The following is a 25,380-nucleotide window of genomic DNA, read 5'->3' as shown; positions in this document are numbered from 1 at the left end:
CCCCATCGCCTCCTTTTGCAGATCCTGAGCAACCTGGTGATGGAGGAGCTGCTGCCGGAGCTGCGGAACGCCATCGGCCCGCGGCTGAAGGGCAAAACGCAGGAGCGCCAGCGGACCTGGATCCAGGTGCGGGGTGGTGGAAGTGGGGACATCAGTGCTGATCCCCCTGCTTGGGCCGCTCCCACTTTGGGGCATGTCCCATCTCACAGGCTGGGTTGCCTCATGGCTTCCTATTGGTGTCACTCTGCCCAGGACCTTGTTGTCCCTGCTGCAGCCAGCCCTGCCCAGTGCTTTGCTTCTGAGAATGGGGGAAGCCAAGTGGAGGAAGCCCAGCCCACGAGCACAGCCCATCCAGCTATATTTAGTGAGCCATTTTTAGGGTAGCGGAGGCTAAATCCAGCCCCAGCCCTTGCCAGAAAACAGAGCACTCTTCAGAACTGCCTGTTGCAGCCTTCATAGTTGCCACCAAGCTCATAATGTGCAGCCTAAAAATGCTCAAATCTTGCTTTTTTTTTTCAGTGGCTGCGGTCTCTACGGCACAGCCCAGAGTTAGTGCTGCAAAACTGGGAGGAGGGAGGGAGGGGAGGAACTGCTCTGCCGCCTGCTGGTCCCAAAATCACAGCATCAGGCTGCACTGTGGGCTCCAGCAGTCCAATGGAGCTCATGGGTCTCGCCCATTTCCTAAGTTTGTGGACATCCTACAGGCTTGTGACCATCAGGGGCCTCCTGTCACCCTCTTCTCCCTTCCCAGATCTCGGATGCCGTCTATAGGATGGTCTACGAGCAAACTAAGGCACAGTATGATGCCCTGGTGGCCAAGTGTGAGCTGGAGCGGCCCCAGATGGAGAGCAGCATCCGGACTGACATGGACCAAATCATCACCTCCAAGGAGCACCTGGCCAGCAAGATCCGAGGTAGAGCCCCGTGGGGAGAGGGCACAGATGGGGGACAAGTTGGGCATTGAGCCCAAAGCAAGGCAGTGGGACAGGAATGGGTTCAATGCAGGCTGAGGGCCACCTTCAAGAACCCCTTCTGTTGCCCCATGGGTCTGAGAGATTTCTGGAGGGATTTGTGGAAAGAAGCATCCTCTCTCCCAGGCTGGGGTTAGGAGGAGCTGGAAGGGCAGAGCAGCCTTGCCATGCTCCCCGCTGCTCTCCGCCCAGCCTTCGTCCTCCCCAAAGCGGAGATCTGTGTCCGTAACCACGTCCAGCCCTACATCTCCTCCATCCTGGAGGCCTTGATGACCCCGACGAGCCAGGGCTTCGCCGAGGTGCGGGAGGTCTTCTTCAAGGAGGTGACGGACATGAACATGAACATCGTCAATGAGGGCGGCCTGGAGAAGCTGGTGGAGGTGAGCTCTGAGCCGGGCAGGGTGGAGGCTGGAGGTGACGTGGCCAATCCCATTGCCATACCCAGAAGGGACAGATCTGGGGAACCACAAGCTGGGAAGACACCTGGGGACGGAGCCCTTGTAGAGGTGTGGGCTGTGGGGTGGCACATCCCAGCCCTGCTGAGCTCAGCTCTGTCCCCAGTACATGGAGAAGCTGTCCCACCTGGCCTTCCACCCGGTGAAGATGCAGTCGTGCTACGAGAAGATGGAGCAGCTGAAGCTGGAGGGCCTCCAGCAGCGCTTCGACGTCTCCAGCACGTCTGTCTTCAAGCAGAGGGCCCAGATCCACATGCGACAGGTAGGATAACCATTCCCTGCCTTCATCCCCGTATCTGCCCAAGGCAGAGCTGCTGGAGTGTGGGGACAGATCCAGCCCAGCCCCTTTGGTCCCCCACTGCCACTGACCTCTTGGCTCTTGTCACAGCAAATGGATGATGCCTTGTACACCTTTGAGACGCTGCTCCACCAGGAGCTGGGGAAGCTTCAGGGCAAGGATGAGCTCTGCAAGTCCATCCAGCGCATCCTCGAGAGGGTGCTCAAGGTAAGGGCTGGGGCTGCTCCTATGCCCTGGGGGCTTCTGGGGTGAGGAGGACAGCAAGGACCCTCATAGCGTATGCCAAAAGTTTTTTGGCAAGTGCTTCTTGCTTTTTGAGACTTTCATGTCTCTTGCTGAGATCTGGGGCAAGTGAGTGAGGGAGGAGGTGGAGGACCCAGACCCATGTGAAGGCACGCATGGGTCCACAGGAAAGCCACTCGGGGTTCGGAGTGGCCCAAACCCTTCTGCAGAAAGTGGTTACCGAGGATGCGAGGGACAAGGGAACCCATTCAGCCCCATGCAAATGGATTGGGAACCCAAATGTATGGGTTGTGCCTGTGCCACCATGCAGCCCTCATGGGCGCTGACCCATGGCCACTCTCACCTGCCCCACAGAAATATGATTACGACAGCAGCACGGTGCGGAAGAAGTTCTTCAGGGAGGCCCTGCTGCAGATCACCATCCCCTTCCTGCTGAAGAAGCTGGCACCCACCTGCAAGGGGGTAAGCTCATGGGAAGGCCTCTCTGTGGAGGTTCAGCATCCCTGGGGATGGGGAGCTCCTGCATCCCACCCTGATCCCTCCCCTCTGGCAGGAGCTAGCCAAGTTCCAGGAGCTCATCTTCGAGGACTTTGCCAGCTTCATCCTGGTGGAGAACACATATGAGGAGGTCGTGCTGCAGTCTGTGATGAAGGACATCATGCAAGGTAGGGGGCTCTGGGATCTCCAGCTGCCTGGGAGGGTGCTGGATGGGGAGGCCCCTCATGTATGCAAGGGCTTAGCAGCATGGGAAGCATCTAGGGGGTCCAACTGGGTGCTGGGATCCATAGAAGGAAGATCCACAGAATGCTGGGGCTTGTAGAAGGAAGGAGTGACCCCATGCAAGGAGCTGAGGTTCATGGATGACCCTGTGCAGGGTGCTATATGAGGAAGGGTGGCCCCATCCAGGGTGCAGGGTGCCGGTGCCACCCTATCTGATATCTCTCTCGGTGCCACCAGCCGTGAAGGAGGCAGCCGTGCAGCGGAAGCACAACCTGTACCGTGACAGCATGGTGATGCACAACAGCGATCCCAACCTGCACCTGCTGGGCGAGGGCACCCCCATCGACTGGGGCGAGGAGCACGGCGGGCAGCCTGAGGCTGAGCCGGCTGCTGACAAGCGCCGCAGGGCCAAGCAGGTGGTGTCGGTGATCCAGGACGACGAGGGGGCCCTGCCCTATGAGATGGGTGCCGAGATGCTGATGTCCCCCAGCTCGCCGGAGCCGCCAGAGCCCAGGGTGCCACCGAGATCCCCGGATGGGGTGGTGGAGATCCGGGAGGCGCTGGCCAAGGAGAGCATTGAGGTGCTCACAGAGGAGCGGCTGACGAACGGTACCCACAGCACGCAGGACAGCGGTGCCACCAAGGAGGTGGTGGTGGCAGAGGGGGCTGCACCAGGTGATGTCCCCACGAAGGGTCCGGCCGGTGATGGGAATGGAGTGCGGCGTGCGGCACCGGCAGCACCCACATCTGGAGCCAAGGTCTCGTCAGAGGATGGGGTGCGCCGTGCTCCAGCAGCACCACCTGCACCTGAAGCTGAGAGCACAGCAAGGGATGAGGTGCAGCATGCCATGCCTGCATCACCCACAACTGGAGCTGAGGTCCTGTCACAGGATGGGCTGCACCGTGCTGCGCCTGCATCACCTGTATCTGGAGCTGAGGTCACTTCTGGAGCTGAGATCCCATCTGGAGATAAGGTGCCTCGTGCCACATCTGCATCGCCTGCACCCAGAGCTGATGTCCCACCCAGCGATAAGGTGCACCATGGTGTGCCAGCATCACCTGCACCCAGAGCTGAAATCCCACCAGGAGATGAGGTGCATCGTGCCACACCAGCATCCCCTGCACCCAGAGCCGAGGTCCCACTGCCGCCTGCTGGGACCACCTGCCAGCGCAGTGACAAGGAGACGGGTGAGGAGGTGGCCCTCCCAGTGGCATGCAGCCCCCCAGAGCTTGCGGGCACGACGGAAAGCATTGAGGGGATGCAGACTGAGTTCTAGCCCCATTCCTGCTGCAGACTGGCCCTGGTAACACCGGGGATGGGGACTGGGACCAGGGAGGGGATGGGGAACACCTAACTGGGAGGAGCCCCGCGTGGTCCTGCTAGGTGAGGCTGGGGGTACCCTGGATTGGCACAGGGCACCCGCTGCACTCTGCTCTGTCCTTCTTCTGCCTTATTTCCTTCTTTTCTACTGGAGAGATGCTTTACCCACCTGGGGCTGCAGGATGCTCCCATTGCCATCCCCATGCTCACAGCCATGGGGTGCTCCTGGGCATCCTCTGCAACCGTTGAGAGAAGGTGGAAAACATATCCATGAGGGTTGGGGTGCACAGCACTGCGTGGCGTTTGGTCCTGAGGGGTGCACCCCACCTTGCTGGCAGCACCCCCTGCCATCACACCAGCAGTGATGGGGCACAGCCCTGGGGCTTCAGCATAGGTCTGAGGGTCCGACACAGGGCTCTGGGTAGGGATGCACTAAAAGCACTGGAGAGATGGTTGGGGCTGAGGTGTCTGCATGTACATGTGTGTGCACACCTACAGCCCCTCCACAGCTCACCTCGACCCCGCTGTAGGTTTGGTGCCGCTGTTTCTGCTGCTGCAGGGGGTGCCCAGCCCAAACCACTGGGGGAGGCCCCCCCGAAGTGCCTTGCTTTGGGAACTTCAGACCTGTCTCTTCCAAGATATTTTATTAAGAATGTTATACAAATGTTTTAAAATATATATATGCTTATAATAATTAATAAAAGAGAAAAAAAGCTTTATTTAAAACCAGAGGAGAGCATCCTTACTCCTAAACCTTGCTGCGAGCCGGGGCTCCCTTTGCTCTGCAGCACGCAGCAGCCAAGAGCTGAGTGATGCGATGGTTTCATTGCCATGGGCATCCCAGCAGCAGCACCCCCTGACTCTAACCCTAAAGTGCTAAAAAAGAGGTGCACGAGGCAGAACCCTGCACCCACAAGGCACAGAGTGAGGGGCATGAGCAGGGCTGAGTCCTGCCCAGCACACACCTGGAGCATCCCAGTGCCCCCCAGCAGCCATCAACCCCATCCCACAGCTATAAAGCTCCCTGAGAGCACAAGGATGGCAGCAGCAGTGGCAGAGCAGGGGACAGTCCCAGAGCCAGCCCCATCCTGCCAGCACTGCGCATCCCAGCACTGCATCCGTGGGGCTCTGCATCCTGCATGGCACAGGGACAAGGACAGAGCCAGCAGAAGTGACAGTGCTACTGGATGGGATGAGAGGTGACAGCCCCGTTGCCCACCCAGAGCAGTGGGTACACCACAAAGTAGCCGATGGCAGAGCCTGCAACCACCCCAAGGAAGATCCATGCATTGTAGGACATGACGGCCAGCATCAGCGTGTAGCCCACCACCACCTGAACCACATGGAGCAAGGTCTGGCCCATATGGTACCGGAACCACCTATGGGGAAAGAGAGGCCATCAGCACGGGAACAGCACAGGTATCACCACCATGGGTGATCAGGATTTGGGCAGTGCTTTGCAGCTGCAATAGCGGGGCAAACACAAACCTGGCTCTGAATGAATGGGGAAGGGATCACAGAGAGGGTGAAGGTGGTCCTTCTTTCCACTCCCATCTCCCCGCCCTCCCACCACCCCCAGCCCCATACCTGCCCTGCACGGCCTCATGCTCCTGGACACAGCTGTCCTCACTGTCCCCACCACCACCATCCCCCTCGTTGGGGCCCAGCAGCGTGTCCTGGCTGAGGCTGGGGGGCACGGCCAGCAGTGCCCGCTGCAGCACTCTGGCTTTGCCCATCTTCACCACTTCATACAGCACAGAGAGCAGCAGGATCACCAGCACAGACAGCACCAGCCCTGCAGAAAGATAACCCCAACAACGTCACCAGCAGCAGTGCTCTTTTCCCAAAAAAGAACAGCTTGCACTCAGCTGAGCAAATCGTTTTCAGCAGGGAGAATGGAAATGCTCCCTATCTGCAGGGATGGAGGGGTTTGTTCATTTGGGGGCACAGCTTACCTGTGGGGCTGTGCACGCTCCAGAAGTCAAAGAGCAGCACCAGCCTATCTGAGAAGAAGAAGGTCATCTGCAAAGGAGACAAGAAAGCATTCAGGACCATCCCCTCCTGTGCATTTGAAGGCAAAGCCATGCTGGCAGAGCTCCCAGGGAGCAGTGTGACAGCCGTCCCACGTGGCTGGGTGACATCAGTAGGAAATCCCACTGTGCTGGCAATCACTTCGGGTTTGGCCAAATGCTACAAGTTCTGTCCAGTTCCCAAAACAGGAAGGGGAACTGCAGCTGCAAATCACAGGCATGCAATGCAGGCTTGGCATGCAATGCTGCTAAGGGAAGCCCTGACCTACTCCTGTCTCAGACACCCAGCCATGTCCCACCGCCCTGCATGCACAGCCAGGACTCCAGAGGTGAGAGTTGATGACAGGCAGGCACCAGCTGCTGGGAGCCTGCAGCAAAACTGGCGTAACAGCAGCACCTGGGATCCCACTGTGCTCCTCTGCCTCCCACGGGCTTCTCTTGCCTTGCCTTGCCTTGGCAGGCTGCTCAAGGTGCACCCACAGATGCCAGATGTTCTCTGTCCAAATGGAAATGACCTGTTCCCTTCCACGAGCACCGCCCCACATCTGCAGCCTCTGCACCCTGTGGTGGGGGTCTGTGTTCTGGGGATGGTTGGAAAGGGGTATCACAGCCACCCCATGTCAGCACCTCCAGCTCAGAACATCCCTGCAGGGTTTGCTTTTAACCTGTGACTAAATCCCATTTGGGGCCATTTCGCAGTGGAGCAGAGGATCCAGAGAGCTTTATCACGCTGAAATAGGAGAAGGAGCCTCTAGCCCACGGCTCTTCCCTAATGAAACCACCTCCAGAGCTGAGGTCACCGCTGCCAGTTCTTCTTTCTTCGCCACAGCCACACACTCCAGGTTTTCCTCCTCCATGCAGGAGCTCAAAGCACCCAAGATGTCCCCAACCATCCCCAGCTGTCCCCCTCTGCTCAGCCCCAACCTGGCCCATCCACGGTCACGTTTTGGGACCAGCTTTGGCCAGGAATCCCATCCCATAAGCAGAGGCACCCGTGCTGCAGCCAGGCTCTAATTACACACTCCGTCCACTCATTACCAAAGCACATTAGGACATGTAATTGCCTTATGCTTTTAAGCTTCCTTTGGCAACAGATTTATGATAATTAGCCGTCAAATGAAACTACTTCTACTTTGCACACCTCAACTACCAGGCTGGGCAGAGAGGAGGCAATGCTACTTTGGGGGCACAGGAACAGAAGCGACGTGCAGAAGGTCTCCACGCTGCTGCCTGCAAGCTGCTGCTCTGTATCACTGAGTACCCAAGTGTGTTTATGGGGCTGATAGGATGCTCCTCGGGCCGGCAGCCACAAACACAACATCTGAGCACAGGGTGATGGCACACCCATGCAGCGATGGCAGCCCCGGCTGTGAGTTTCTGCTGTGAGCGCTGCGTGGGCACGGGGTGGGGACGACGAGTTTGGGGCGAGCGGGTTTTGCAACCTTGTCGTAGTCATAAACACAAAGCACGGGGCTGAAAGGGGAAGCTGGGCAAAGCCTTGCGGGAAGACGTGCAGCGCTGCAGGGAGAAATGATCGGGAGGAGATGAGCGTGGAAAGGGGTTGGGGAGGTCGGGAAGGAGCGGGATGCGGCCGTGTTGAGGGGTCCGGCACGCGTCCAGCCCCGAGGGAAGGGATGCGCTGCATCGCCCGACAGGGTGGGCGGACAGAGCTGGGCGGAGGGGGGGAGCGGAGAGCTGCGGGAGTGCGGACGCGGCGAGGGGTGGCACGGCACGGCACGGCACGGCATAGCACGGCATAGCATGGCATAGCACGGCATAGCACGGCATGGCACGGCATAGCACGGCATAGCACGGCGTAGCACGGCATAGCACGGCGTAGCACGGCGTAGCACGGCATAACACGGCATAGCACGGTGTAGTATGGCACAGCTCAGCACAGTGCGGCCCCGGCAGCAGCCTCACCTCCATGGCGGCGGTGCAGAGCGCAGCCCGTCCCGTCCCGTCCGTCCCGTCCCGTCCCGTCCCGTCCCGTCCCGTCCCGGCTCGGCTCGGCTCGGCTCAGCACGGCGCTGCCGAGTGACGCGTGGTGCGGGGTATTTCGGGAGTTGTAGTGCGGCTGCGGGACCGCCCCGTGCTGTGCCATGCCGTGCCGTGCCATACTGTGCCGTGCCGTGCCATACTGTGCCGTGCCGTGCCGTGCCGTGAACCCGTGCCCACTCGCACCCAAGCCGGACCGGCCACCAGGAAGAGCCCCCCACAAAGGTGGGCGCTGGGGCTGCCCCTGCCTCAGTTTCCCCAGTTGTGAGCACACCTCCCAGTGCTGGGGAAGGAAATAGGGGTGTGTGTGAAGTATTGCTTTTTTAGTCCTTGGTGTGTTTATCCTGTGGCCAGATGTAGCAGTGCAGTTATTAAGGCTCCACTTGCTGCTTGAAGTAAGGAAAAAAACAAACCAGTGGATAATCCCCTTTCCCCATCCAGCAGTGTTTCTGCGTTTTGTTTCTCCTCTCCCACAATCACAGGACCCCTTCCCCTCCACTCATTAAATCAACACCTTCTCATATATATATTACATATATATATATATAATTTATAGAGAAATGACTTTGTAAACAATGTTCTTCTACTTCAGAAGGAAATGTAGTCCATGGCATAATGCAGCTACAAACACAGCATCCCACCCTGGGGCCAACCCCTCCTGACTCCCGGCGCTCAGCTGAAGCAGACAGGGCCAATGGTGAACCCAAACTGGTGCAAGGCATCACCATCGTGGAACACAGCCAGGTCCCGTAGGGGCAGCAGGGCCAGCTCCTCCGTGGTGAAGTGGAAGATGATGTCAGTGATGGAGGAGTCGTTGTCAGGCTGAAAGAACCATGAGCAGTGCTGAGACCCCCGGCTGGGCTCACCCCTATCCCTGCCCCATCCCACCCATGGGGCTCCATGGGGATGCTCAGACCCAGCTCAATCCTGAGCCCTTGGTTTGCAGTGCTGAGGATGCTGCCATGTCCCAGTCCCGCTCACCAGGCAGCCCTGCAGTGTGGCCACGTAGCTCTGCTCCCGGGTGTCAGCCAGGAAGCGGATTTCCTTCTGGGGCTGACGGTAGTGGGGAGCGGGGCGGCAGGAATAGGAGATCTTCTGGGCAGCCCTATGGCTGTGCAGGCGCAGGAAGCGCAGCTGCACCGCGCTGGCCCCTGTGTACTCCAGCTGCAGGGACAACCAGAGAGACGTGGGGTGTAGGGTCCCCAAAGCCAGGATGGGATGCAACCTTATGGATGCAAGGGTTGGGACTGTGTTCTGCAAAATGCAGCCATTAGGGGAGGGGGGACCCTGGGAAGGGCTCTGTAACCCCCTAGGGGTACTCACCATGAAGCCCCCAGGCAGGGCACTGAACCACTCAAAGGTGTGCATGGAGGCATAGGAGCTCAGCCAGGCTTTGATGGGGACCTGTAGGGATTGGGGACCTTGTCACACTGTCCCAGCAAGGGATGGTAGCACTGCCAGATCCACCCCCACCAGCTCCAAACCTATTGAGGTGTGCATCCACCCTGTAGCATGAGGATGGGGAACCACCATCCTCACCCCAAACTGCTGCCACCACTCCCTGCAGTGACAGCAGTCACAGCAGCACGGCACCAGCATTACTGTCCTTCTGCAGCCACCCCTGCACCTTGGCTGAAGGTGAGGCCTGGGGCTGTACCTGGTTGTGCACAGGGGGTATGCAGGTCTCAGCATCTGCCGTGAAGTTACAGAAGGCCACGAAAGCATCCCGAGGGCTGCCCTGGTTGGGGTCGATGTAGTAATGCCCTGTGGGAATGCAGAGTGGAGCAGATGGTGCGGCGGAGGCAGCGTGTGAGGTCCCAGGCTGCAAACCCCCAAACTGGGGCTGCTCTGTGTTATTTCTATTCCTTGCACCCCCACACCTTCCTTGCATGCATGTGAGCACCCCAAGGTGCTGCTCCCTTTGAGCATCTTGGGGCCAGAGACCACAAATCCTACTGAGCTGAAGCCCAAATCCTCATTCCCTCTTAAAGGCATTTATAAAGGAAATCTGTCCCCCCTGCCTCGTCCCCTGGCTGTGGGCACAAGGCAGCCCTGTACCATCGGGCAGGTCGGGGTGGGCCAGCAGCAGTTCCTTGCAGGTGGCTGCAGGTTTGTCCTTGGTGCCATCGGGGTGTCCAACGAGTGTTCTCAGCTCACGGCTCAGGTTGTCCAGCAGAGCCAGCACTGTGGTACGGTTCAGGCGGTTGGCAGGATAAATCAGGTGCTGGAAGGTGATGGGGAGGGATAGCCCCCCTTTTCCCCCCCCTCCCACCAGGCAGCAGGGTGCCAGGGGTGGAAGACCCCAGACCAGCACAGCATCACGCACCCACAGCTCCTCCTCAGATAGCATCAGCACTGGCCCGCTGGGTCCGGGAGGACCGGCCAGCCCCTGGGTGACAGTGATAACAGCGGTGACACTGCAGCCCTCGCAGCACTGCCCCTCCACGTGGCACCAACCACCGCTTCAGTTCCCCATGGAGGGCACAAGGGACACTGGTGGCTCTTCTTACCGGTGGTCCTGGCTTGCCCCTGGCACCTGGGGGGCCCAGGAAACCTTTCAGTCCCTGTCAAAGGGTGGAGAGGAGGATGAAGGATAAGCAAGGAGGTGAGGCATTGCCTTACATCCCCAGATCAGACATGGGGCCGTCCTCACCCTGCACTCACCTTCTGTCCTGGCAAGCCCTGGAAGAGAAGAGCAAAGGGACTCTGAGCAGGAGCAGCTGCCCCTTCAGACCCCACACACTGGGAACTGAAGCACTTACCGGCTTCCCAGGGAGCCCGGGCAGTCCTCGTGGACCAGGAGGGCCAGCATCACCCTGCAGAGGGACAGGGGTCACAAACCAGCCCCTGTCCCAAGTTACTCTTTGCTGGTGCATTCTGCACCAGCCCCACCACCCCACAGTACCTGCTCTCCCTTGGGCCCTGGTTGCCCAGGAGCACCCTGGGGTCCGTGCTTGCCCTAGGAGACATAGAGAGATGTCACAGGGTGTTACACAGGGTGACATAGGGAGCAAGGGGGGAAGAGCTGTGAGCCTCCCACGCACCTTGAAGCCATCGTCCCCGTGCTGCCCCAGGTGGCCCCTGCTGCCCTTCTCACCCTACGGGAGAAAGGGAAGCTGTTGCAGCAAGGAGAGGCTGGGAATGGCTGGGGACACTGACTGGTGCACTGCAGGACCATGGCACATGTCAGCCTGGAGACAGCTCCTGGGGCCACATGTCTCCCATGTGGGGATGGGCATGGCACGTGTCACCCACCTTGGGTCCTTTGTGTCCAGGGTCCCCTCTGAAGCCCTTCAGCCCAGGGATGCCCTAGGAGAGAAGCAGCAGCCCTCTGGCCCCGCACGCCTCTCTGTCATGGAGGCAGCCAGGAGGATTTGGTGAATTTGGGGAGTTTTTAGGGATCTTGAGGCATTCCTCATCACGGTTTTAGTTTCCCATTTTGGCAAGCCCTCCGTGCCCTTAGGAACCACTGCTACTGATGCAGACCAGCTCTCTTGGCTGCCTGCAGACTTCTTGCCTCTGCTCACATTTGGTGACATTCCCGAAGCTGGGACTTTTTTAATAGAGAAGCAGCAATCCCAGCAATACAAGTAACTACTTGATTGTTTCTTTTGCCAGTGCTTTGGATGCTGATATGGGAGGAGTGGGCAGGCTGAGAGCCATGAAACAACGGGAAACTCTGCTCTTTTTCAAGTCCCTGCTTTGACTTTTGAGGCTGGGCAGCAAATGGAGAGCAAGGGGACACCCTGAGCCCCCCAGCTCAGTGCCAGTACTCACATATAGTCCTTGTAGGCCCTGGGGTCCTGCCAGCCCCTCATCACCTTGATGGCCCTGCAATGCAGAAACATTAGTGGGGGGCAGGAAGGGATGGGGAGGCAATGGGGACAGAGCCCTGGCTCCAAGACATGCTGCCCCTCTATCAGCTATCCTTCAGAAAAGGCACCAAAGGATGAGTACCACAGCATCCCTGGTACTGATGAGGTCACCCTACCTTAGGTCCACGGGAGCCCCTGGGTGCCCGGTGCCCCACTTTGCCTCGCTTGCCCTGGGAACAGGAGGTTGAAGACTCATGAGCCACTCAAGCAGCTCAAATGCACTGACCTGACTGCCTGCATCCCCTCACTGCCACTCTGGGGACACAGCTCAGCTCTCCATAGGGACAGCAGTGCCCTTTACCCGTCTGCCAGCTTCTCCAGGAGCTCCTTCTGGCCCTTCCTGCCCCACATCACCCTGGGGAGAGAAGAGATGGAGATGTGAGCCACCAGCAGCGGGGGGTGAGGGGCTGCTGCCTGCCCGGACCAGGGGATGTCACTGGGGTGGTGCTGCAGAGCTGATCCCCAGTGTCCCCATGCAGGATGCTGCTGTCATTACCTTTTCTCCTTTGTGACCTTTCTGCCCTTGGGGACCAGCTCGTCCTGGAGAGCCCTAAAATCCCAAAGGAGAAAGAAATCCCTCTTTGAGAATGCCGTGCCCAAGATTCTCCCTCCTTGCTCTCACCATGCACAGGAAGAGGGCTTGAGATGACATCTCCTTTGGGTTTCAGCAGGATCAAGGAATGCTCCATGTGAGCATTTTCTATGATCCCAGGAAATCTCAGCCACCCACTCCAGTACAGTTCCCCCCACCCCCTCACCGTATGCCCTGGTTCTCCCACTGTGCCTGGCTCCCCTTTGGCACCCACGAGGCCCTAAGAAGAAAAAGAACAAATAAATCAACCCTGCTCATTGGGCAGGTGGCAGCACTCAGCTTGGAGAGCTGAGGATGGGGATGGCACAAGGGCAGAGGGTGGCACTCACCTCAATGCCACCAGACCCCGGTACTCCAGCATTGCCCGGTGGCCCAAGAGGACCCTGCATTCATTGGAGACAAAGCACGGGACCCTCAGCTCTGAGTTGTTCCCCATGGGACCCCAAGGTTCGGTCCACCCCCAATCCGTGCCTCAGTTTCCCTACAGAGCCCCACTCACCTGTCGACCCGGCTGCCCCCGTGTTCCTGCTGCTCCCCCAGCTCCTCGGTGCCCAGCGTAGCCCTTGAAGCCAGGGCTGCCCGGCCGCCCAGGTGCACCCACTGAGCCCTGTGGGACACACAGATGGGGCTGCTCATCAGACAGCAGGTGCTGACCCCTAAGTGCCTACCTGCCCCATAACAGCAAGCATCTCCCACGGAGCCACCCACCATCCTCAAACAGCAATCCCTGAGCTGAGGAGCAGCCTCTGTGTGCCCCCAGCCTCCCTCCAACAGTGACAACAGCCCCGAGATTAATTATCAAAAGCTCTTCAGCCTATTCCATGCTGGGAACTCACCACAGGGCCAGGATGGCCACGGTCTCCCTTTGCTCCATCCTCTCCTGCGGGTCCCTGTGGGAACGTTGGGCACTCAGCACAAACCCACCCCACCATATGCCCCATGCTCAGACCCTTGGGAGCATCCTCTCCCTCCCATCACACTCTGCCAAGTGTGGGAGTAATGCCAGGTGACACCTGGGTGCCACAGGGACATTGATGTGCTGATGGCAGCAGTGGGTCCTGCACAAGGATTCAGCACCCTGGGTACCAGGCTGAATTTTGGGACTGGGAGTGTATACAGTCTCAGTTCTCCGTACTTCATTTCTGCCCCTTTCCCTCTCCCCTGCCCCCAACAGTTTGGGGCAAGAAGTCCTTCAGCTTCACTTTGTGCTGCAAGCAGTGAAGTCCCTGCAAGCTCCAAGTTCCACCAGTGCACACAAAGCAGTACCTCCAGCCCAGCTGCTCCAGCAGCTCCATCCCTGCCACAGGGTCCTGCATCACCCTGAGAAGAAAAAGAAATGCTTCCAGCTCTGCCCTCAGCTCCTGGTCCTTTAGATCTTGGGTGAACTGTCCTGGGTGTGAGACATCCCTACTGTCTCCCCACCAAGACTTGGGAAGAGACCAGGGATGGAGAAGGGCTGCAGCATCACCCCACTCTACCTTCACTCCTTCAAGACCATGGAGCCCAGGAGGGCCTCGCAGACCTGTCCCACCCTGTTTGGGGCAGAGGAAAAGAGCCACTGATCCACGAGAGCCAGGCTGCAGCCCAGCATCCCATTCACAGGTATCCCATTCACAGATGTCCCATTGCCAGGGTCTGCAGCCACCCCAATGGGATGGGGACGTGCTGACTCACAGAGCGTCCCCGGGCTCCGGTGGGTCCTGCGGCACCGCTGACACCAACCTGGCCCTGGGGCAGAGAGAGGGATGTGGTCAGTGGGGGGAGGCAGTGTGGACCCAGTGAGATGGGTATACACCCACGAGGATACGAGCAGTGGCCTCGGGGCTGCATGCAAATGGAGAATGAAACCCATGGACACTGCAAACAGGAACCAGCGTGGGTGTCACGCCCATGGGATAAAGCACTCTCTAAATGAAATGTGTTACTTGGCATTTTTCACAGCTCCCAGGCCCAAGATCTGCTGGGCTAAATGCTGCTCCTCATCACCCCACACCCAACTGCATCCCTGCATCCTGCAGCTGTACTTGCCAGCAGCCCCTCTTGGCCCTTCTCTCCTTTGCGGCCTTTCTCTCCAGTCTCCCCCAGTGCAGCTCCCAATCCCGGCACTCCAGGAGGGCCCTGGGGGCCAGCATCACCCTGTTCCAGGATAAACGTGAGGAAATAGTGATTAAATGAGTTTCTAGATGGAAACACATCAGCTCAGAGGTTCTGATGCCACCTCTGAGCACCATATCTCCACTGTCTCCGCACCTTTTGTCCCTGTGGTCCTGGCTCACCCAGCTCTCCAGCATCACCAACATCCCCCTGCCAAGGGGAGAAGCATCAGCATCCAACACAGCAGCCCCATCTCAGCCCTATCCCAGGGGATCTGTGCTCACACCTCCTTCCCCTGTTGCCCAGGTCCCCCTGGCAGCCCCGCTGGCCCACGTTCTCCTTGCTCCCCGCAAGCACCGCTGACACCCGGAGCTCCCCGAGGTCCTGCATCACCCTGCAAAGGATGAAGATGAAGTGAAGAAGAACACTTGTTGCTGGCTGATGTTACCCCATGGAACTGACCTGCTGGCCCCATAGAACTGACCTGCTGGCCCTTGAGCCCCGGCCGTCCCTCAGCTCCCACAGGTCCTGGCGGTCCCTGCAGAAGAATCACACTTTGGGACCCGCCTCATCCCCTGCTCCAGGGCTGGAGGTCTCTCCTGGAATGCTGCTGCCTCCATATCCCCACATTGCTCAAAGCCCTTTCCTTGGCTTTCCCCCCTGCTTTGGCTCAGGGTCAGCAGGAGATGCAAAGGGAGGGCGCAACATCCCGCACCTACCTGCTCACCATCCAGCCCACTGACGCCGGCTTCCCCAGGATAACCCAGGACACCCTGCCGGGGAACACAGGGACAGAGAGCTACAGCATCCCTCCAGCCCAGCCAGTGCTAGCTGGAGGGCTTGCAAGGCACCATCCCATTGTGTTGGGCAAATGGGGTTCAGTGGCAACCCAGGGATCAGCCCTCATGCCAATGAGGGGAACAGCTCTTCTCCTCCTCCTCCCATACCTGCTCGCCTCGCATCCCTGAAGGCCCCTCAGGTCCTCTCGGACCTTCTTGGCCCTGCAGACAAGCAATCCGCATTAACAGCACAGTGCAGTGCTAACCCAGCAGGACCCTGCAGCCTGGATGCTGAGGACCCAGCACCCCCACACCCAAGCCCCCTGTACCTCCCTCAGTGCTGAGCAGCCCCATCCCAATGGCTTCCCACTCACCGGGTACCCAGGAGGGCCGGCAGCCCCTGCTGCTCCAGGTGCCCCCATTTCCCCCACTAAGCCAGGCTTCCCAGGCACGCCGTGCAGCCCCCGCACACCAGGAGCTCCCTGCAAGGCCAGGAGGATATTTAGCATCCCAGGCAGTGTGTGGGTCTTGTTCTCCATCACCTCTCTCCCACTCCATCACACAGCACGCAGCTCCAACTCTGCAAAGCGCAGCTCCCCACTCACCGGCAGCCCTGGGAACCCCCGAGGACCCGGCTCTCCTGCTCTTCCCTGAAACAAGAGAGACCCCAAGCAGGCTGCAGCAGAGCCAAAAACCCTGCCCAGGCCATCCCCAATATGCAGCAACAAAACAAACCCCCAGCAAACGGGGCTGGGGAACACACTGCCAGTGCCATTGGCATCGCATGCCGTGCACTGCAGGGTGCTGCATGGAATACATTGTGTTGTACTGCATGGCACGCGTTGCAGGGTATTGCATGGCATATATTCCTTAACACACATTGCACTGTGCTGTATGGCGTGTGGCACAGGGCATTGCATGGCTGCAGGAGAGAACAAGCAGGTGAGCAGCCCAGAACAGACCCAGTCCTACCTGGGAGCCAGGAGCACCTCGTGGGCCAGGGGGGCCTGGTGGGGCCTGGGGGAGGACAGAGACATCAGGGCCCCATGCTCAGCCCTAGCTGCGGCCCTACTCATCCCCTTCCCCAAATCTGCTCCTTAATGCTGGTAACAAAGATTTCCCATTTCTCTGCATCCTGCAGGGAATTGGAGCTGCCCAGAGGCAGCCAACAGCCCTCACCTTGGGACCAGCTTTTCCAGGGAATCCTGGTGGGCCTTGGGCTCCAGCTTCTCCCTGTTTGAGGACAAATGATAAATCCTTTCTGCCACCTTTTTTAATGCAGTAGCTCCTTAAAAGGGGAAAAAAATAGCAGTCCATCATCTTATACAGGAGGCACAGCAGGTGAAGTGCAGGGAGAGCTGCTGGCTCATTCTGAATGGGGCTGGATCCTGCCCCACAGCCCCATAGGATCAGCACCCCAATCCTGGCTCTACCTTGTCTCCCCTGTGCCCTGGCTTCCCACGATCGCCAGCCAGTCCTGGGTAGCCCTAGGGAGAGGATGGTGTTAGGATGATGTTAGGAGGCATTCAGGGCTGTGCAGCAGCAGTGGGGTTTGGGGGAAGCAGTGGTGATGCTTAGGGCTCAGTGCTTTGCTTGGCTCTGGCTCATTGCCCTTATCCCAGATGGATGCATCACCTCCTCCCTTGGTTCCCATTCCCCTCCTGGGCAGCCACAGCACTTACATACATGCCGACCGGCCCCTGTGGTCCCTCCAAGCCGGGTTTCCCAGGCAGACCCTGCCAGGAGACAGAGCCCTCAGCACCCTGCTCATGTGCTCTGGGCTGGGCAGATCCATGAGGCAAGAGAATGTCCACCCCCAAATGCCTCCACAAGGTGTGCGTGCCCCTCTGTGCTCCACATCCAAGCTGTCTCTGAGCAATCTGTGTCCCTCTGTGTTGCCCCACGGGGAATGGGGTCTGAACCTCATGCTGAGCAGCAGCTCAGATCCCCCCACCCTCCTGCATCCAAACCTGAGCAACCACCTGGATCCTCCCCACACCAGCCAAGGGGCAGTTATTGCCACCAAGTGTTCCCCAGGACACCCACACCCATTCCCATCCCCAGCTCTCACCTTTGGACCCATGCAACCCAGGTCTCCATCAGTTCCAGGTTTTCCTTGGGGCCCCTTTGGAAGTGTTTAGGAAGGAGATTTCAGCCAATTTGACCCTTTGCTGGTTCCCCAAGGAGGGGACAATCCCAGCCCTCCCCAGACACCCTTGCTGCCTTCCCACAGATACGAATGCAGAATAGGAAAAGGGGGGGATCCATGCAAATTGTTCTTACTGTGGGTCCAGGAGGTCCTGCGTGCCCTCTGCCCCCCTGTACACCAACAAAGCCCTATAGGGAAGGCAGAGGATGAGCTCTGGAGGGAAGGGAAAGAGCACGAGGGTGGCAGACAGAGAGGGTGATAGGAGAGCAAAGGCAGAACACGGGGAATGGAGAGGCTCCCCAGCAGAGCGAGCACTAAGAAACCTTTGGAATGGAAAACTTGCCATCAGTGACAAGGAATGTCAATTTTGCAAAACCTATTTCTTAAATGCACCCTTCTCATTTTGTCTCCTTTGCCCTTCGAGAGCGCGTTCCCCAGGGCAGAGAGCCAGGCAGGGAGCTGCACAGGGAGAACACAGATGTGGATGGACAGAAATGAGGCAGAAGGACAGGCAGCTCTACTCACCGGTGCTCCCATCCTGCCTGGGCTGCCCACAGCCCCGGGGGGACCCTGCAGGGTAAGGCAGGGGGTGGTGAGGATGGAGAGGCAGGGGCAGGCGTTCCATCCCATCCCATCCCTGCAACCTCAGCCACATGCAGGCAGATCTGTATACAATATATAGGACGTAGTGTAGAATGGGAACCTGTATACCAGGCTTTCCTTCTGTGCCTTCTGCTCCAGGGACGCCTCTTGAGCCCTGGAAAGAGGATCTCATCTCAAAGCAGAGCCTGGTGACAGATACCACAGCTTCCCAACAGCTGTGCCCTCCAACAGTGGCCAAAATCCCCAGCCTCATGCACATGGCATCACCTACTTACAGGAGCTCCTGGGACTCCAACCAGCCCACGCTGGCCCCCACGGCCCTGGAAAAGATTGAGCACTGAGAAAAGATTCTTTCTGGTAGGAGTAACACTAATGGAGATTCAACAGGGATCACTCAGCAAATGGCCCCTGTGCTGTTCCATCTCCATCCTCAAAGATGCTTCAAAATTCAGCTGTAGTCAACCACAGCCCATTAGTTACCCTGGCACCCCGTGGTCCTGGCATTCCCTTTGGGCCATCAGGTCCTCGGCCTCCCTACAATTTACCCAGAGAGAAGTGCTGTCATTTTAGGTAACACTGAGGTTCCCCCCAACCCTTCCACCTCAGAGTGGATACAAGGTGCCATGAACTGGGGACATGAGGCTGGGGACCTCCATGGTTGGAGCACTGAGTGACAGTGTGACACTGTCCCCCAAGTGCTGGCACTCATGCTGGGGCTCCAGGGCATGGTGGCCACATCCCTGCCCCTCCCTGCAGGGGTGAGGGTTGCCCATGGGGTACCACAATGCAGTGCCAAAACCATCACTGGCCTTCGGTCCATCACTGCTGTTCAGCCCCACTGGACCCATCTGCCCTTCTTCTCCCTGTGGGAAAAAATAGAACAGAAATGACTGAGAGAATCAAAGGGCATACAAAAGGTGGGTGTGCTGAGCTTCCGTGGGCTCAGACACAACCATGGTGCTCCAGGACAGGTGGCTCAGACCAATGAATACTGCAGCAGTGCATAAGGCAGCACAGCCTAAAAGGTGGGAAAGGCAGCAAGTTGAGCTGCGCTGCATCCCCATCTCCTAGGGATGTGGGAGGGTTCATTTCTCATCCTGAAGAGTGAGTGTGAGGGCAGATCCAGGGAGGCACCCCAAAAGCCCTCTCATGGTTGCGCAGGCTGCACAGCCCCTGCCTGATGCTGCATTTCTTCCCTGACTCGATCACTCCAGGTGACAAATGAGAGGTCTCAGAGCCTTCATCCCACAGAAGGAAGAAGAAGGATGTGGCCGGCAGAGCTGCCCATGCTCCCTTCACCCCTCCTCACCCCCAGCCTCACCTCAGGTCCCTGGGGTCCTGCTGCCCCGCGGGGTCCTGGGAAGCCCAATGAGCCCATCTGGCCCCGCAGCCCTGGGGGACCCGCAGCTCCTGGTGCTCCGCGCAGACCCTGGGCAGGAGGAGGATGGGAATGGATCAGCAGCACGGTGTGAGATCACACACAGCGCAGTGTGTGCAACACTGGTTGCTTTCCCAGCCAAAGGAAGGGAGCAGCTCCCAGCCACAGCCCTGCGCACTGTACCTTGCCTCCTCTGGCACCCAGGTCTCCCTTGGCTCCGCTGGGACCCCGGCAGCCCTATAAGAGCAGCAGAGGGGAGGGAACCCTCAGACTTCTTGGGAACCACAACCAAAGCTTGGTCAGATCCCATCTGGGGCACTGATGCCCATTTGGGTATCACAGTGCTGGCTCTGCTCAAATCAGCATCCCATCCCATGTCAGCACCTCATCCTCATTATAGACTTATTTAACACAAGCTGAAGCACTCCCACCGTCTTTGTCAACCCTAAAGCAGGTGACAGAGCACACTGCCATCTCTGCCTGCTCCTCGTGGTACAGCACTTCAGACAAATCCAAAACTGCAATGCCACCTATTCCAATGTCAAGCCCAAACATGGATGTACTGATGAAACTGGTGCTTTGGGCTGCTTGATTGTGACTTTCCCATACTCTGAGCCATGCATGGTGTGGGTGCCATCACTCACCCGCTCTCCTTGGATGCCCTTGGACCCTGGCAGGCCAATAAACCCCTTCAGAGAGAGACACAAAACATGAGTTAGACTAAAAGAACACAGCACGGAAAAAACTCTGCCAGTGGGGGTGGGTGTGTGGGGAGGGGGTTGGGGCTGCTGGGCATTACCCCACACTGCTTTGGGGGTGCTTCAAGATGAGGATGGGACACCCCCCACCTTGCCGTTCACCCTCATGGACTCACCACAGGTCCCTCCTGTCCTGGTTGTCCCCTCACTCCAGGGAGCCCCTCTGTGCCCTGCAAGGGGAACGCCAGCATCAGCCACCCCAGCACGATGTCTGCACAGCCAAAGGCAGCATAGACCCCAGGGGAAGGGGGTGCCTCAAAGGGAAACCCTTGAACCCAAGTTCCGGCCCCACCAGAGGCCAAAACTAGGGGAGAAATTCTTACAGTGTCTCCTTTGGGACCGGAGGATCCCTCCATCCCAGCAGGACCCTGCAGAGAAGCACGCAGGGATGGGGCTCAGCAGCTCCTTTCCCAACTTGCATGTATGCACCTCAGCAATGCAGGATGGCACCCACACGTCATTTACCTGCATACCCCTGAGGCCAGGGGGGCCACGCTGTCCCTGCAAGCCCTGCGGTCCCTGAGAAACAGCAGAGGGGTGAAGAGTTCCCAGCACCCCCAGCTGCCCCCAGACACCCCATTGCTGTGAGATTTGCCCATCCTGACATACCTTGGGACCGTGGGGGCCAGGCAAGCCAGGAGGACCCATCTCTCCCTGTGAAGAGAGCAGTGAAGGGATTTGGTGAGCCCAGCAGCTGGAAAATCCCAAAGGACAGAGGAGGGAGCCTGGGCAGCCTCACCTGAGAGCCATTGACTCCTTGGCACCCAACAGAGCCTGGCTGGCCTGGCTGTCCCTGCAAGGCAAGAGCAGTGCTCAGCCCTGGGGCTGTGGGAGCTGAGTTGCAGACCCCATAGCATTGCAGTGGGAAGTGGAGCACCGTGACTTACCATAGGGCCAGCAGGGCCTGAGGAACCCACTGAACCACCTTCTCCCTAAGGCAGCAGAGAACAGATGCCATTTTACGATGCGATTTTCTGCTTTGAGTCTTCACATCCCCAATTCCCCCATTCTTCTTCGCATCATGCATCAAGGACTCTCCAGGCACCCATTATCCCTCTGTCCCTGTTTCTTCCCTACTCCAAACCACTTCAATTTCCCTTTTACCTCTCCTACAAATCCCATTCTTTCTCACTGGGATGACTCCCATTGACTAATGCTGTCATCATGCTGAGAGCAGCACAGAGCCCAGGTGCTGCCACAGCCTGGGGTTTGCCCCAGGTCTTCTTGCTCTTAATGAGGCAGGGCTGGAGACATAGAAAAAAAAAAAACCCTCACCTCTGGCCCTGCAGGGCCCTGGAAGCCCATGGCACCCTTCAGACCTGCCATGCCCTAGGACAGAAGGCAGAGGACTTTTAACAAAGTGCTGTTGTCGCATCCCTTGCAGTAGAGTGGGGGAAGGCATGGAGATCCTAAAGGCTTTTCCCAAGGGCTGGGACATGTGCAAGGGGACGTGACCTCACCTCTCCAAAGAAAAGGCATTGATTATGGAAAGGGGAATGAGGATGTAGCAGGAGGGGAAGGAGCAATGTGCAAAGAGAAGGACACCCCATGCTCCTCCATCAACTCACGTGAGTTCCAGCAGGACCAGGCAGGCCGCTCTCTCCTTTCAACCCCTAAAAAAGGCAAGAGATGGAGGGCAGCATGGCCTCGGGGCAGGAGGGAAGGCTGTACAGGGCAAGGACAGGCACTGCACCTTCATTCCCTTCTCGCCTTTCTCCCCAGCAGGTCCAGGATCACCCAAGAAGCCCTGGAAGAGAACAAGGTCATATGAGCCACAAACAGAGCATCAGGAGTTAAAACATGTCTGCTATGGCTCGAAGGAGCTCTGGTATGGGGCAGGAGGTGGGGACCCTCCACCTTGCACTACATGCACCATCTCAGGAAGAAAAGAAATAGCCACAGAGCTGATCCCCAGTACACTGCTACCCTGCTCCAGTGACCCACGCTGCCCTGGCCAGCAGCAGCCATGTGTAATGAGGTTGGGCCCAAGGGCAAGAGATTCTTCATCTAGATGATGAGACAATACTTACAGGGGAATGAAGTATAGGCCAGAAAAGCAAAGTCCAGCTCACCTCTTCTCCCTTCTCACCAGTCAGCCCCCGGTCCCCACGGAAGCCCTGCAGCCCCTGCAGAGATGAAGGAAGGAATGGGCTGAGCAATGCAACAACTCCCAGCCCCACATTCCCTGGGGTCACTGTGGGGTCTGGGCAGCATCACACAGCACTCACCTGCTCGCCAGGCAGCCCACACAGCCCAGGTTTGCCCCCCAAGCCAGGGGACCCATCCAAGCCAGGCTGCCCTGCACGACCTGGCCAGCCCTGCAGCCCTGGTTTGCCCTGCGGAGAGAACCAGCACCATGAGCCCCTCTGTCAGCTGGGGGACTTGGGAACAGGCTGATGGGTGGGGACAGGAGAGCCAGAAGTCCATGCTGTGATGAACTGGAGAAGATGAACACTGAGCTCTTGCTCTGACAGCGGTGCCTCCGGCCACCACGTGCCCAACAGGGTGCTCATCACAGGGCACTGCTCTGGGCACCGTGAGCTCCATCCTCAAGTTTGAACAGCAGAGCCACAGCCAGAAGCAAACTGGGAGTAGGGGAGCGCACTGGGATTAAGCAGTACGAGTGAAAGCCCTCTGTGTCTGTCACTCAGCTCTGGGGCACTCCAGCTGCCCTCAATCCTTCCCCATGTGCAGAGCCTAGGCTTGGGGCAGTTTTCTGTTTGTCCTCAGCTCCCTGGCAGCTCTGAATTAAGGCAGGATAAAGCTCAATCTGGAACTGACAGAAAGCATTTCCCTTCAAATTGCTTTGATTGTTCGGATTCCCCACGAAATCCCCAAAATCTAGGCTCAGAGTTTGGAAAGTCAGAGTTTGAGGGAAGCAGAGAAAGATGTGGCTTCTTTGGTGTCTTTCAGAGCGAAGAACAGGTTTGGAAAACACAAAAGCTTGCTTGGAAAAGGTTGTCTTTTTCCAGCTCTTGTCCTTTCCTAGCACAGCTGGCAGCAGTGTCCCCATGCACATCCCTGCTGCACAGAGCAGGGTGGGCAGAGGACGCCTTGCAGCAGGTATGCAGTGAGGAGAGGATTTGCTCCGGCATCCAGAGCTCTGTGGTGTGGCTCCATTTCTTGCTCAAGATCTTAAACTCCAAATTTCTCCACCACCTTTTGGAGCTGTGAAAGTCCAATACAGGCACCAGCCCCCCACCCTCCATCCCATCCTGCATTTGAGCATCCCTAGTCACGGGGTGGGTGGCACTCACCATGTACCCCCGCTGGCCCTTCTCCCCCGGCTGTCCCGGCTCCCCACACAGCCCCTGTGTGCAAACACAGATTGAATCAGCAAAAGTTGGCTGTGCCCCTGGATCATACTGCAGAACAGAGAGATGTCGTGGTTATGGTTACTTGGAGAACAAGGAACAATGCACAGAGAGCCGTGGAAATCGCATCCAAGGATGGATCCGCATCCAAGCGCCCTGCGGCTGCACCCATACCTCTCTGCCCCACCTGTGACCCGTTGCCAAGCACCACTTGAGCTGCTCCTTGACTTGTTCTGGTGGCTCTCTGAATGAACAAACCCTGTCCTTATCCAAAATAAGTGAGCACACACGGGAGCAGCACCAGGGGCTGGCAGAGGGGGGACAATGTCACAGAGCTGAGACATCACCTGTCCATCAGTGGACCACCAACAAGCAAACCCTTAGGCTGGAATCCCAAGCCCTCAAATTACAGCTGATTTTGAGGGAATTCAGGATTTCTTGGGAACCCAGAGCGTCCATGGGAAGGCAGGGGCACTTGGAGGTGGCTGTGCTTACCGGTATGCCTGCTTTCCCTGGGTGCCCTGGGGGTCCGGGGGCTCCGGGTTTTCTCTGCATTAAAGAGAAGTGTTGGTAGAGCAGATCTTGCTGTCAGTGGTTGGGTAGAGGAAAACCCCCCCAGCTGGCCACGAGGAGGTAAAAACAAACCTGGAATGCTACTCACCGGCCAGCCAGCGTGCAGCAGCTGGTAAAAGGATGATTGCTGAAAGAATGGGAATAAACATCAAACAAAGTTCTCCCTAAATCCCCATTCTCTTTCTGCTGGGAAAGAAAACTAACTTCCACTACACAAACTACAAGGTCTATCTCATGTGGGGTGGTACCACACTGTACTCTTATCCAGGTTGCAGGTGCCCAGGCTGGGAGATGAGGTTCTCTTCCTCCTCGAGTCCATTGAGCTGCCTGGGAATGTTGTTTTTCAGCATAGCAGGGACTTGTTCTGTTGCATTGCTTCTGCTGCAGCCCTGCTACGTTCCCACCTGTACAGCCCAACATCCTCTCTCTTTCCTTTTCTCCACCCCTGCCAGGGACATTTTGTCACAGAGAAGGAGACCAGGTTGTTTCAATACAAATAAATCCTCTCCAGCACTGCCTTCATCATCCCCAGCACGTTGCTGCTATCGAATTCAGCCATTAGCAGCTGTTTGGGGCCACGTCCCTGCACAAAGCTGTACCTAAGGTGACAATCCAGCCTCCTTTCCTCCCAGCAGCACAGCCTACAGACACCTGGGAGGCAAACCCATCCCTCCTGAGCAGCAAGCTCAGCAGTACCTCCAAACCCACTGCATCCAATGCTGCAACCCAAACCTGCCCTGTCCCCACCAAACCCACACTGCAATGCTCAGGATCCCACATGCTCAGGTTTGACCCACCATCAACCTCAAAGGAAACCCCCTCCAAAGCTGGGCCCTCTGACACTGGAGGAAGAAGACGAAGAACTCATTACAGAGGGTAAAAACAGAGCCTTCAGCACATGGGAGCATTTCTATCAGCCTGCTGTGTTTGGGGGGCAGATGATGGATGGATGCATTTAACGAGCCCTAATGCTGCAGCACTCATTGTGGCTGCTTGAGAGTCAATCCTGAGTTGGCCACTGCTCCTTTCCCCTGCCAGGACTTTTTGGGGGCTGAAGCAGGGCCAGCACTTTGCTTTGTCTCAGGAATCAGTGAACTCAGGTTCAGTCAGGACAGGATATTATTTCACAAGACTTCAAAAATACCCCAAATCCAATCTTTTGGGGAAAAAAAAAACACAACCACCACCATCTTCCACAAGAGCTGAGCTCTTGCTTTATTCTGCTCTAA

The 25,380-nt window shown here is 57.8% G+C and overlaps 3 protein-coding genes across 3 annotated transcripts in view; 1 reads left to right on the top strand and 2 right to left on the bottom strand.

Moving 5' to 3' along the window:
• NIBAN2 (niban apoptosis regulator 2) overlaps positions 1-4,734 on the top strand; it is a 19,450-nt gene extending 14,716 nt beyond the window's left edge. The window contains exons 7-14 of the mRNA XM_031556161.1: positions 22-126; positions 752-914; positions 1,164-1,351; positions 1,533-1,688; positions 1,815-1,931; positions 2,322-2,429; positions 2,521-2,632; positions 2,925-4,734. Coding sequence (XP_031412021.1) covers positions 22-126; positions 752-914; positions 1,164-1,351; positions 1,533-1,688; positions 1,815-1,931; positions 2,322-2,429; positions 2,521-2,632; positions 2,925-3,964 — 1,989 coding nt within the window. The 3' untranslated portion in view covers positions 3,965-4,734. The remainder of the gene's footprint in view (positions 1-21; positions 127-751; positions 915-1,163; positions 1,352-1,532; positions 1,689-1,814; positions 1,932-2,321; positions 2,430-2,520; positions 2,633-2,924) is intronic.
• On the bottom strand, positions 4,707-8,064 carry SLC31A2 (solute carrier family 31 member 2). The gene is made up of 4 exons (XM_010720798.3): positions 7,962-8,064; positions 5,964-6,030; positions 5,596-5,803; positions 4,707-5,387 (listed from the first exon to the last, which is right to left on the bottom strand). Exons 1-4 carry the CDS (start codon positions 7,965-7,967, stop codon positions 5,189-5,191), a joined length of 480 nt encoding a protein of 159 aa, XP_010719100.1. The 5' UTR covers positions 7,968-8,064; the 3' UTR covers positions 4,707-5,188.
• Positions 8,065-8,565: 501 nt separating this feature from the next.
• The window catches only part of LOC104913712 (collagen alpha-2(I) chain-like), a 42,605-nt gene continuing 25,790 nt past the window's right edge, over positions 8,566-25,380 (bottom strand). The window contains exons 11-69 of the mRNA XM_031556273.1: positions 24,240-24,278; positions 24,074-24,127; positions 23,522-23,575; positions 22,493-22,600; positions 22,337-22,390; positions 21,958-22,011; positions 21,833-21,877; positions 21,540-21,593; positions 21,152-21,196; positions 21,004-21,057; positions 20,874-20,918; positions 20,730-20,783; positions 20,588-20,632; positions 20,381-20,434; positions 20,151-20,195; positions 19,690-19,743; positions 19,450-19,557; positions 18,938-18,991; positions 18,609-18,662; positions 18,404-18,448; positions 18,229-18,282; positions 18,051-18,095; positions 17,660-17,713; positions 17,448-17,501; positions 17,059-17,112; positions 16,810-16,863; positions 16,556-16,609; positions 16,349-16,393; positions 15,982-16,026; positions 15,751-15,858; positions 15,545-15,598; positions 15,317-15,370; positions 15,082-15,135; positions 14,884-14,991; positions 14,754-14,807; positions 14,532-14,639; positions 14,178-14,231; positions 13,982-14,035; positions 13,770-13,823; positions 13,340-13,393; positions 13,003-13,110; positions 12,833-12,886; positions 12,670-12,723; positions 12,408-12,461; positions 12,213-12,266; positions 12,028-12,081; positions 11,814-11,867; positions 11,292-11,345; positions 11,081-11,134; positions 10,942-10,995; positions 10,799-10,852; positions 10,701-10,718; positions 10,547-10,600; positions 10,363-10,425; positions 10,095-10,260; positions 9,694-9,800; positions 9,360-9,440; positions 9,018-9,200; positions 8,566-8,858 (exon numbers count right to left, since the gene is read on the bottom strand). Coding sequence (XP_031412133.1) covers positions 8,709-8,858; positions 9,018-9,200; positions 9,360-9,440; positions 9,694-9,800; positions 10,095-10,260; positions 10,363-10,425; positions 10,547-10,600; positions 10,701-10,718; positions 10,799-10,852; positions 10,942-10,995; positions 11,081-11,134; positions 11,292-11,345; positions 11,814-11,867; positions 12,028-12,081; positions 12,213-12,266; positions 12,408-12,461; positions 12,670-12,723; positions 12,833-12,886; positions 13,003-13,110; positions 13,340-13,393; positions 13,770-13,823; positions 13,982-14,035; positions 14,178-14,231; positions 14,532-14,639; positions 14,754-14,807; positions 14,884-14,991; positions 15,082-15,135; positions 15,317-15,370; positions 15,545-15,598; positions 15,751-15,858; positions 15,982-16,026; positions 16,349-16,393; positions 16,556-16,609; positions 16,810-16,863; positions 17,059-17,112; positions 17,448-17,501; positions 17,660-17,713; positions 18,051-18,095; positions 18,229-18,282; positions 18,404-18,448; positions 18,609-18,662; positions 18,938-18,991; positions 19,450-19,557; positions 19,690-19,743; positions 20,151-20,195; positions 20,381-20,434; positions 20,588-20,632; positions 20,730-20,783; positions 20,874-20,918; positions 21,004-21,057; positions 21,152-21,196; positions 21,540-21,593; positions 21,833-21,877; positions 21,958-22,011; positions 22,337-22,390; positions 22,493-22,600; positions 23,522-23,575; positions 24,074-24,127; positions 24,240-24,278 — 3,804 coding nt within the window. The 3' untranslated portion in view covers positions 8,566-8,708. The remainder of the gene's footprint in view (positions 8,859-9,017; positions 9,201-9,359; positions 9,441-9,693; positions 9,801-10,094; positions 10,261-10,362; positions 10,426-10,546; positions 10,601-10,700; positions 10,719-10,798; positions 10,853-10,941; positions 10,996-11,080; positions 11,135-11,291; positions 11,346-11,813; positions 11,868-12,027; positions 12,082-12,212; positions 12,267-12,407; positions 12,462-12,669; positions 12,724-12,832; positions 12,887-13,002; positions 13,111-13,339; positions 13,394-13,769; positions 13,824-13,981; positions 14,036-14,177; positions 14,232-14,531; positions 14,640-14,753; positions 14,808-14,883; positions 14,992-15,081; positions 15,136-15,316; positions 15,371-15,544; positions 15,599-15,750; positions 15,859-15,981; positions 16,027-16,348; positions 16,394-16,555; positions 16,610-16,809; positions 16,864-17,058; positions 17,113-17,447; positions 17,502-17,659; positions 17,714-18,050; positions 18,096-18,228; positions 18,283-18,403; positions 18,449-18,608; positions 18,663-18,937; positions 18,992-19,449; positions 19,558-19,689; positions 19,744-20,150; positions 20,196-20,380; positions 20,435-20,587; positions 20,633-20,729; positions 20,784-20,873; positions 20,919-21,003; positions 21,058-21,151; positions 21,197-21,539; positions 21,594-21,832; positions 21,878-21,957; positions 22,012-22,336; positions 22,391-22,492; positions 22,601-23,521; positions 23,576-24,073; positions 24,128-24,239; positions 24,279-25,380) is intronic.

The sequence above is a fragment of the Meleagris gallopavo genome, chromosome 19 (assembly GCF_000146605.3).
Source record: "Meleagris gallopavo isolate NT-WF06-2002-E0010 breed Aviagen turkey brand Nicholas breeding stock chromosome 19, Turkey_5.1, whole genome shotgun sequence".
NCBI lineage: Eukaryota > Metazoa > Chordata > Aves > Galliformes > Phasianidae > Meleagris > Meleagris gallopavo.
Note: the sequence above shows the minus strand (reverse complement) of the source record. Positions and strands in the feature narration are given on the sequence as shown.